Genomic DNA, 11,748 nt, shown 5'->3' on the forward strand with positions numbered 1-11,748 from the left:
GTCCCCAGCACAGCCTCCCCAGCGCACCCTTGGCTGGCTGTGCCACAGCAGAACGCAGAGACAACGAGCCTGAAAAATGGGACCAAAAAAAAAAGCACACGAGAACTGATGGAAGAGCTGGACTCTGAACTGCAAAAGCAAAAAATGTTCTTGTCCTTACAAAGACATCGTGCTTTGTGCTTCACACATTACAGGTGGAGGTTACTTGCATTTGACATGTTTATAATCATCAGCCATTTGCTTTTCTAAGTGTGTTTTACAGCAGAGCTCATGTTCTTTCACCTGGTTTGTGTGTATTTTGCAGTTAGTGACTTAAATATATTTTTAAGGTAAGCAAAAAGCATTTTAGTTTTTTTTCCTGGTCTTAAGAATTGATCAGTGTAGTGGTGATTTTAACAGCAAAGTATAAAATCAGAGTGACGTGCACCCTTATTTTCTAAAAATTCTAAAAGTCTCATGGTTTGTACTTTAATTCACATTTAGGGTACTGGTAGTTATAACATGTTGTTTTCAAACTCAATTTAACTCTGCGATTTTTTTTTTCCTTCCTTTGCTGTAGATGCTATAAGTTCCAGTAATCCACGTGTCATAGATGATGCCAGAGCGAGGAAGTTATCGAATGATCTCAAGAGATGCACTTACTACGAAACCTGCGCTACTTATGGACTCAACGTGGAGAGAGTCTTCCAAGACGGTAAAGATTACTTTTTTCAGCTGGCACATCACAAAATACTGGAGCTGTTCTGTTTTGGGTTGTTTTTTCCCCAAATAACCACCGATGCCTGATAGCTTGAGTACATGGCCTGTTTTGCAAGGGTTCATTAATGTTCAGTTACAGAAAAAGCTTGGGTTTAGGGGTTGATTTTGTTACACTGTCTGAAGTGGAGGCTTCCTTATGGTGGACATGGCACATGCATGGTGGTGTGTTCTTTAGCAGCACCTTAAGTCTTCAGTATCTTAACCTACTTTATTGAGTCTTTGTTTATTTTTCAGTTTTCTTTGGTGCTTGGTGTATCTTAGCAAAATTTTATTTGTTTCGATTTAGTGCTCGTGGGAATGTTGAGATGCTATTTGTGCAAAGTAGTTGAAAATTGTCTTCCACAGTTGAGAAAGTGAGAATAAATTGAGAAAATTTATAGGAATAGAGGAGTCATGAGAAGTAATGCACAGCATTCGTTGAGTGTGAGAAGTGGACTGTCTTGCGTAGGGCTTTAGAAGTAAAGTTGGCTGCTTACGGGTGATTAAAACAACGTTAGCAGCAATGTTCTACTTTGCCTTGGATATTTGGGATCATTGTGTACCGTCTCAAAAAAAAGGAATAATGAAAGTGCTTCTGACCATCTGTAACTCTTTTGGAACAAGTTAAACCTGGGAAGACTGAACTTGGTCTTTGCGGTATGCGATGGGCTTCGTGCACCCTCTAGTGGAAATTCAGCCCGGTGGCTGGGGCTTGCTGCCTTCTCAGCAGGCTAGGCAGCAATGCATCGCAGCAGTTCTTCTGCGTGTAAAAAACTTCTTAATTATGTTCAGATACTTCTCAGAGCTCATTAGTGTGGTTTTCTTGTTTTGTTGGTTTTTTGTTGGTATTGTTGTTGCCAGCTTTTCATTGCAAAGACCTGCATCATCTGTGGGTATGTGGAGCAGTGTCCCTGTTGGAGGCATCTACAAGGCCAACTGAAATTCAAAACAGAAAGCAAAACGTGCCAATTTTTCAATGGAAAAAAAGAAAGCAAAATGTTGAGCTTTTTAAAGGAAAATAATTCCAAACAAGAGTGTTTTACCCATCCTGTTGGCTCATTGTTTCCTCTTGAACTACTTGCAGAAATTACTGTTTTCACTGCCTGGATTTTCTATTTTTCTGGGTTTCAAAGAATAATTAGTACATTGATTTTTGAGTACTAGTTATAGTTAGATTTTTAATTGTCTACTCTAAATCGTGGTATTTGTGGATCTTTACAGTTCACTTTTTTAAACAACTCCCCCCGCTCCCCGAACCTTTTGAGAGAGAAGTCTCTTGGCACAGAGCTGGTGGGATAAACTTGTAAGCTTCCAGAAAACTCACTTATGTCTCTGCTAAATTTCAGTAGAAAGAATTGACAAAAAATGTGTGTTGAAGGAATATCAAGTTTTTGTTTTACCTACATGGCAGTCACCCAACCATTTAATATTTGCCAACTAATAGGATTAGGAATGCTTCCGTATAAATGTCTTGCACTTGCCAGACACGTCTGGGACCAAATCCAATTCCTGATAATTTTTGCTGTTTATTTCAGCACAACTTCTTAACCCCATTAAATGGGGGAGGGGGGTGTGAATAAACAGTGCGAGTTGTTCATTGGGAGTGTTTGATTAAATGCCACTTGGCTCGTGCAGCTCTGGGATGTCCAGGTTCAATGTAGGCTTAACGCAGTGGGTTTTGGTGGCCCATGGGAGATGGGTGGTAGGGTGGGGAGGGCTGTCGGCAGGCACCAGCCATCCCTGTAGGTGCTGGATACCTCACCGTTGCTTTAACAACCGTTAATGCTGCCAAAGCCTTGGACTGGTGAGAATAACTTGACTTCTTTACATTTTAGGTAAAGAACAGGTTACATCTTTTGTGAAATTGCATGACATGAGATGCACGGTAGTTGGACACACATACTCCAATTTTGTTTCAACTTGGTGCGTTCATAGGTGTGAAATGTTAAATGTGTGCAGTCGCACCTGGTCTAATTTAGTAAAATTCCCCAGAGTGGTTTGTGACTTGACATCACTGGCTCATCAACTGTAGGGCATTGTAGTCCTTTGAGTCTGATAGCGTGCAGCCGGTTTGTTACCCTCCCGGCTTCTGCTTGGCATTGCATCGTCTCTGCAGCTGCTGTTAGACTGGGCTGGCTCCTCCTCATCTTTTACTGAAGGAACTGGGCTCCCTTTTCAACACGGGAACCACACATCTGCCTGGCTGTATGACTTTGAACCCATGCGGATGGTTTAATTATATATATATTAGTTTTTAAATCCAGTACAAGCTTTTGGGGTTCAGTCCCGTTCAAGGAACTTCTGAGCCCTGTTTGCTCAAAAGCAGGCAGCTCTCAGCATTGGTTCGTAACTTCTCTTGGTGTTTTGAGATGCTCTCCAGAATAAACGGAGCTGATTATTCAACATCAAAAAGCCTAGTCTGACTTGAAAAAAACCACATCTTGGTATAACTATTGTCAATGAACGTGGAAAAGAAGGGCTGAGGGGAGGAGGGACAGGCTAACTAGCTCTTCACCCCATGTGCTCTTAAACATTTCTTCTTATTGTGAGGAAAGCCTGCGTCAGTGCCAGCAGCCTTCACAAATTAACCGTGTTTCTCAGCAAACTTGAAAGGGGTATGGGCCAATTATTGCATTACAAAGATGTTCGTTAACAGATGAATGGTATAAGACAGATTTTTTTTGTTTGTTTTTTATTGTTGTTGACAAAGCAGTAGCTGTATACAAAGGCGCGGAGCTACCGTACCAATTAAGACCACTTTGTGTGTATTGAAATTTTTCTTAGACCTTGCTCCCAATGGATGGCTCTCTCTTCTTGGAATTTAGGTATAGGATTTAATCACTAGCTGTTACCCTCTGGGGTAGGTTGTGCTCGGTGTTCAGATGCTCCAAGTGTTTGGTTTGCTCGTTCTGTAAGGGTGTTTCAGCGTGTTGACCAAGATGCCACCACTTTTGCTGGCTTGTTACTGTGGTGAACGCTTCGCTTTTACATTTTTAGGATAACGTTGGTTACTATGGATTCTTTTTTTGAAAATGTGGATATTGTGGTGGATGCAGTGGGGGAGATTGGGTTTGGTTTTGTCATGTTAGCTTTAGTGCTTCTACGTGGCAGGCAAATAGTCCTGTTTTAGTCGAGTCAAACACAGCAGTGGTTTGCATCAGCTGCGATCTGCATGCGGAATTTATGGTCCAAATGCAGCCCTGTTCTTCCTCTGCTCCTTACATTTTTCAGGAACTTTGAATTGACAGTGACCTTGAAAATCTGTAACTGTCTGTAAACTTCCATTGTCCCAACCCCTGTTGCCAGTCCAAGTGACAGCAGACTTTTCTTTAACATACCAGTTATTGGTTTTGTTTCCAAAGGTGCTGTTCTACAAGCACTTGCTAAAATTTAGTTTCTTGTTTGTTTTCTGCCTTGATGTGATGTAGACCTACCTTTGAGGTGAAGAATTTAGAAGTGGCACTGAAGGGTCTTTTAGTCTTTCATTGCACACACATTAAACATTAAATATCTATTTTTTTCCCCTGCAAGCATCCACTGAACTCTGTTAGTGATCATCTATTATGACTTCTGTCCGGTATCACTCATTTCCCATTTTCCCCCCAGTTGGGTGGTAGAATAATTTAACTTGAATGGTTATTATTGTGAAAACAGTACTTAATTCTTGAGTTAAATCCAAATGCATTGTTTGCAATGCTTCATTACGGTCGATAAGCTAACTGGGGATTGAAAACAGAGTAGGTTCATGCCTCTGTGACATGAGCACTACTTCACTTTGCCTGCAGAAACTTCCTATGAATATTTGTGCGTACTTAATGTACAGCTATGTACATTTAGATAAATGTTCTTTAGTGTTTTAAGAAGTGGAAAACTATGATTTGGGAACAGCAAGTTGTCAGGTTGGTGGTTCTTAGTCTTTTGAAGTGTGTGTATGATGCGTTGCTCATTTTTCTACACCCTAGTAATAGTTTACAAATTAAGCAGGTTTGACACTGTGATAGTGCAGGTGATTTCCCAAGTGCCGTGAGTGCTCAGGCATCCTGGGATGTGACGATGAGCTGTGTCGTGTAACAGTTTGTACTCTGAAGCAAAGCAGGATTTGGAACATTTGAGAGGGCTCTATTTAACCTCCAGCATGGTCCTGTGTGGGTCTAACCCCTGATGCTGGTTGAAGTCAGAGCTGTGTGAGCAGGCGCTGAATTTCAGTCTGAAATAAAAAAGACAAATTCCAGGTTCTATGGGATTAGCTTAATAATTTGCCCGATGATGGAGGAGGATAAATTCTTTTTTAGCTTTTGATATCTGGAATTGGGAATTGTTGGACAGGGGAATTAAGTTTTAAAATTAAGATCAAATGCTAATAAGATCCATTTTACTTTGGATTTCCCAATTATGAATTAGGGGTTTTTTTCCTGCTTATCAGAATGGATTTTATCAATGACATGGGAAATGATTATTTTAATATTTCTTGCCAGCACAGTATTGTAATGACTGTGTACTGCCCCAGGATGCCTTTCTAATGATTTTAGCTTCTTGAATTAGCTTGATGTACCATTAATGCGTAAGAATTGCTTTTATTTTTGTCCGTGATGTATTCATAATTGCATGTCTTTCCCCGCTTTATGTTCAGATTTTCTTTGACCTGTTTAACTCTTTGCTATGGAATTCTCTGACGTCGCAAAGGAAAAGCAAATGTTCAAATATTTAGAGGATAAACTTTTCCCATCAATGTAGCCTGCGTCACGGGGTGTGAAACAAAAGGGTTTGAAACTAATTTTATTCAGAGTTGAGACTGTTACTGTAGTCCAGCGGTTCGATTTGGTTGTTGCTAGTGATCAAATATTTACATCTTTCAGCAGAACCTCTCAATGCGGAGATCCTCTGGTTTATTTAGGGTTGGGGTGCGGTTTGAAGTACTGTGGCATGTGTCCTAAACGCGGGAGAAGGTGCAAACTCCAATAAGCCCATCCTGTTGTGCGCGCGGTAGGAGGTATGTATCTGTTACCTGAGCTGTCAAACAGAGGTTTGGGGAGGTTTTGCCTTGTGTGGCTGGCTGCAACGCACCAATGTGGAGATCAAGATACCCAAAGTAGCAATAAAGGTGTGTGGATATGGAGGCAGGAGCTCCAGGTGGATAACGGCAAGCAGTCATTGCTGCCTCAGTTTGGACCTTTAGCTCTGGTGCTGTGCTGTTGCCCTTGGTTTTGGATGCTTTATTTGCAAGTTAAACTCATGTTTTATCGTGGAATGTGTCTATTGTGAGTAAACGTTTGCCAGAGATATTTTATTTCCAAATCATGTTTCTAACGTTATGTTGGACTGTGTCTAACAGGGGTACCTCGATGTACAAACTCCCCATTAATGGAGGGAAGATAACAAATTAATCCTTGTGCAGACGGATTGCAGGGAAGGGCTGTCACTTGCTATCAGTATTCTCACGTCAGCTTTTATAGATGTATTTTCATTAGGAAATGTTCATGGTCTAATGGGAAGTAAACAGAGTCTCCATCCTACTCTGCTGACGCTATTTTAGGAAGAAGTGGTACTCGCTCTTGCACTAGATATGGCCCAAAGGCTCCTGCAGTTTGGGGGTGGGAGCCAAGGGCAGAGCTGGGGAGCGGGTCCCCTGGCTCCGGGAGTTCCTTGGATCCTGGTAAGGTGCAACTGGGACCTTTTGGGGGGTGCTCCTGGCTGTGGGGCAGCAGCCAAAGCGACGTGCTTCTCTGGTTAGTTAGGCAGACACGCTTGGACATGTTCCCCCAGTGGTCAGAGGAGGGGGGAAACCCCAAAAATCAGCCAGAACAACCCGCACCCCTTCATGGCAGTGGGACTTCAGACCTTTCCGAGCCCTTCCGCTTGGTGGAGGATGTGCCTCCGGGCTTTGCTGTCCATCTCCCCAGGAGCGTGCCCTAGCCCAGCACAGCAGCCGTGGTCCTCCACAAGGGGAAATTCTTTACTGGAATGCCACCGTGTGGTATTCTTTCTTTTCCTATTTTGTATTGCTTGGGGAAGATACAGCGAATTTTTAATAGTAGTTAATGTATGTTATAAATTGTCTTTAGAGAATTGTCTTTTGAGCTTTGTATAAATGAATCAGAAAAGTCAAAGGATTTAGTAATGAGAGTCAGTAAGAAAAAATATATATAAATACACAAATCTGATACGGCTTGTCTTGCAGAGTCTGTTTCTGCATACGTTTTATTTCAAACTTGTTATTTCAGTATGAAACTTTGTCCTTACTCCTGCCTGTTTTTAACTCTTATATACTGAGAAGATTTAGTGTTTGCAGTTCTGGAAACAAGAATTTCACTTCATCGTTGGTTTTGGAGTGATTCCTTGTATGTTTCTACCGAATATCTCCCCACATGCACAGATTTAATCCTTCAGACCTACACCCTTAGGTGGTACATTCTGATACTGCTCATCAGACTTTACACTGTTATGGGAGGGCCCCACGTTACTAGGAGGAAATTATTTGATATCTGAAGTCAGTGTTGTATAGAAAAGCTCTAAATGAGCTCTAGGAGTCGAGGAACAGCCAGAGAGTGCAGAAGCCTTCATCCCGGGGAGCAGTTAGCATCAGCGGGACAGCCTGGAAATGGCAGGTATTGTGCAGGTAGTGCGACAGGCTACGCCAGAGCCCCCTTTTCCTTGGATCTATATTTCCTGATTAACTGAAATTCCCACTTTTTATACATGGTGGTTCAAGCTTTTTTCTGTTGTCCCTGGGGACTTAGGAGCTCCCTTTTGTCCGCGCTTTCCCTTGCACTTGGCAGTTGTTTGACGTTGCAGGCATGGGGTTTTTTGGGATTCTGGCGCGTCCTTTGCCGGGTTCCCACTTTTCATGAGAATTGCAGGGACTTTGCAGGCTTTGGGGACTTGGAGACTTGTACTGCTCCGTCAGATTCCTTCAAATCAAAAGCAAGTGCAGAAAACAAGAGGAAGAGATCTTTTGATGACGTGGCTGCCTGTGTTTTTCTCGTTCTTGGAATGAAGTGGCGGGATGAGGAGGTGTAGTCCCGGCTGCGGCATTTAAGAAGCGCTGTGATTTGTACAGGGGAGTCGAATGATGCCGTGCTAATAAAAGTTCCGGGGTGGCTTAGTTTTTAGCTATGGTGTGTCGTTCACTGGGTTACTTGTAGAAGACAGTAATCCCTGCAGAACTTTCCACGTGACTTGTGAATTTTATAGGGTTAGTTTTATGGCACTTTCTTTAAGCCTGAATTTGAAACATATGCTGTGAGGCGCATTACTGGAAACCTAGAAGAGGATGGTGATGCAGAGCTAGTGGTGTGATGGAGGAGGTGACAGCTGTTGTATTTTCTGAAGACTACAATTAAATGAAAGACCTAATTCATCACGTGCAAATTCTTCACTAAATGGAAATAAGAATATTGATAAATTTTGTCAAAATATGAAATAATAACATTTTCAGTACTGAAGATTCGGAATTGGTCCAGTAGGTTTATATCCTTTAATGCAAACTCAAAGAGAAATCCTGGGACGAGAAGTGTGGTGGTTGTTTGGTGGACAACTGCTTTTTGTTGGCAGTAGACCTGAGTGTGAGAGATCCAGAGATGAAGGTTGTCTTCAGTTTCGGAAGCATATCTGAAAAAAAAAAACAATATCTGCTCTGATTTTTTGTTATGCATCGAGTATCATATCCCATCTGATAGCAGACTGCATGTTTTTAAATGCAGGGTATTGCAGATATAAGCCTCTCTGGATACATGACATTTTTAAATACAATGCTGAAACATGCTTTTTTTTTTTTGTGCTTAAATTTTAATTTCTAATCTTTTCCTCCTCTGTGGTTTTACAGGCTGTGTTACGCGCTTGTGCTGCTGTTGTGGTTAGTACCTTGGGAAAATCCCACTGCTGTGAAATTGCCTTGCGTCTTGCAGAGCCTTATTGTCAACAGGGAGAAAAAGGAAAAGCAGAACAGAAATAAATAATTCAGATATCCTGTCAGCTTGACAGAGGTTGAATTATGGAAAAACATCCCTCTGCTGAATTTTTGTCGTGCTGCAGTTCCTGGTGGAGCTGGTGACAGAAGCTGAAAAGAGCAGTGACAATTTCTCTGATGCTTTTCGAGCCAAGTGACCTGAACAGCAAACTGATTGCAGTGAGCGACACGGGAACAGCACGGCTGCTAGCACGGCTCCATTGCGGGGGATGTATCCAAATGCAAGGATTTAAAACTAAAACCAATCCAACCCCCCAGCCAAACTGGTTTGTGATGCCTGGTGGTGGAGGTTCTTTAGCTCTGCTCTTGCAGTCGCTACTGATGCTGTAGTGGGGGGGTGCTGGAGCTGACTCCAAGGTTCAATAAGAGCCAAAAAGGGCTTCAGCAGAGCACGAGCTCTTTACAGTGCCGGTTTATGTTCTCTTTATTACAGCACCAAGCTTTTTCTTACTTGCATCTATTCCATTTCTAAGAGGTCTGTCTGAGCTGTGGCTCGTTTGCTGCATTTTGGGGGACAGTCTGCCTTGCTAGCGGGTCTTTGTTCCCTTCCTCCTGCTATCCTTGTTATTATGGTATGATCACTTAATCTGATTTTTTTTTTTTAATTTTTATTGACAAATCTTAAAACGTGTTAACACTTTATTTGCCACCACACAAGGTGTGTTTTGTACGGCTTGTCCCCGAAGTTCTCAAATATAGAGGGAAGCGTGGCACGTCTAAAGCTTGATTTCTGTAATTATCCTCCTTGTATTATCCCTTGGCCATTGACTTTGAACTTTAAATGGCTTAGCATTGCTGAATGGGAGAAGAGCTGACATGCATGGTGTTCCCTTGCCCCCAGCCTGCACAGAGCATCCCCAGCGCGGTTTGGAACACCTGCAAACAAAACCTGTGCTCAGGGTAGAGAGTCAAGGCTGCCAGAACAAGGGCAGGAGGCAATGCCAGCCCTGGGGAGTCGGTGGGAAGATCTGCCTTCGCCCTGAGCAGCAGCCGTGGTGTGCAGTGCTGCCGGCACATCGCCCAGTGGCATTCCTAGCCATCCCTTCAGCTTCCAGGGAATAATTGTTGCTTCTGTGTATTTGTAATTCCTGGCATACAGCATGCTCTGGAGCTCTTTCATCTCGGTTGTCAAACCAAAAACTCTGCCCAAGTACTGATATTAAATCTCTTAGTTTCTTTCCCTTTTGTCTGTTCCTGGGTGTGTTTGCAGTGTATTTAGTAACATTTATTAAAGAGAGGAGCTTGCTTTTTCCTCTTATAAAGGGATGCTTTTGTCTGAGCTATCAAACATTTGAAACTCCTGTAATAAACGTAATCCTTGTGTAATGTTCTCTGTTGTGTAACAAACACCTTTTCCATATCAAAGTTCATTATTAGCATAGATTGTTCTTCCCAAGTGATTTCTGAAATGCATTGCAGATCGCTCTCTTTCAGCTAATCCCTATGCATATGCAAATCCTATTGAAGCTGTTTGCTTGGTTGGGATTAGCACTTGTGGATTCAGAGTTGGAAAGGTGGTGTGTGCAGTAAACCAGAATGAGCGTGGGCATTCCTGAACGCCTGCCCACACCAGAAAGCATCCAGCGCTGCTGCTGAGATGAAAAAATAGATGTGGATGGAGACAATCGTTACAATAATTGTACATAGTTTAATTTTGCCATTAGCGTTTGAAATGCTGAGGTTATGGTAGTGCTGAGTCCTTGGTGTTGCAGAAGGAAACTTTTGGTCACTAAAGGTGGAACATCTGCACCCTGCTCGTAATGGGACTCATGTCAGCATTAACTGCCCAGTGAACTGCATCTGTAAACTGCTCGGTTTGTTGCAGTGTTGGTGAAGATGGCGTTGGCCCTGTGCTGACCAGTCTTGGACAGTGAATTGCTGAGCAGGTAACTGCATTTGCTGCTGGGACTGGCCAGGGATATAAACCTTGGCTGGATGCAGCATTGGGCTGAGACAGCTGTTGGCATCTGCGCATCCTTTGCAAAGGAGAAAAGTATCCCTTGAGCATAGGGAAGCTTGTTGTCCTGTTCATGTGGTTGCTTGAATGATGCCTAGATTCTCGGGTAGCGTACTCATTAATGTAGCTGTTGTAAATCAGTGTTTTTTGCTTAGATCGAGGTCTTTTGCTGCTTTTCCTCAGCGACTGGAGCTGCGTCGGCGTGCGTACCCGAAGCAGCGTGGCCAGGCTGTGTCCGTCAGAGGCTCTAACTGGTATCCTGGGGGAAGCAGCAAATGCAGCCTGGTATTGTCTCGTACAACTCAGATCAGTCTGTAGAATAGAGAACTAGTTTTTGAATAGCCTCTTTTCGCATATTTTGATATTTCTGGTTTTGAGAAGTTGGAAAGCTAGGAGGCAGATGGATGGGACTGTGTTACAAGAACTATCCCGAGTATGTGGTGTGACTGCTGGGCACGGGGGCTCAACTCGTTTTATTAAGGGGTTATGGAAGTTGGGGACTCAGCAAACTTGTGTGGTCAGCTGGTTGCTCCCTGTGTGCACCTTAGGTTAATGAAGCTTTTTGAGAGTTTTGGGGTTACAGTAACTGTGCTGTGTGTTCTCGGCTGTTCCTGCCTGCCTGTTTGTAGCCCTCAAAGTTTCTTTTTTTGAATTTCTTTTGTGCCTTACACGTAAATGCACAACTGAAGCCTTAATTTCCAGACGCGTTTCTCCCAAGGAACACAGTCATCTTTGGTCAGGGTGAGACCCAGCGATGCCTGTGGAGGGGAGGGTGCCGCTGGGTGCCGCCGTGGCCGTGGGACGGAGCTGGCAGCACTCGCCAGGAAGGAGTTGTCTTGCCTTCTGGGGGTGCTGCTGTGGTCCCTTGGCAGTGGATTTAAAACCAACCATTCATGTAACTGGGCATGAAGCAGGTGTGGTAGGAAAAAGGAAATGAGTTTTCATGTGGTGGTGACACATTTGTGATTCATTTGTGAATTATTTGTCCTTTGTGAAACCCAGTGTCATCTATCTTGGATCTTGAAAGTAGTATCCAGGGCTCATTGTTAGCAGCCGAGGGATCCTGTGCTTTCCTCAGAAGACAGTA

At 43.1% G+C, this 11,748-nt stretch overlaps 1 protein-coding gene across 1 annotated transcript in view; it reads left to right on the top strand.

Moving 5' to 3' along the window:
• LOC104462849 (arf-GAP with GTPase, ANK repeat and PH domain-containing protein 1) overlaps positions 1 to 11,748 on the top strand; it is a 196,340-nt gene that overhangs the window by 28,488 nt on the left and 156,104 nt on the right. The window contains exon 6 of the mRNA XM_010074981.1: positions 560 to 694. Within this exon, the coding sequence (XP_010073283.1) occupies positions 560 to 694 (135 nt within the window). The remainder of the gene's footprint in view (positions 1 to 559; positions 695 to 11,748) is intronic.

The sequence above is a fragment of the Pterocles gutturalis genome, unplaced genomic scaffold (assembly GCF_000699245.1).
Source record: "Pterocles gutturalis isolate BGI_N339 unplaced genomic scaffold, ASM69924v1 scaffold592, whole genome shotgun sequence".
NCBI lineage: Eukaryota > Metazoa > Chordata > Aves > Pterocliformes > Pteroclidae > Pterocles > Pterocles gutturalis.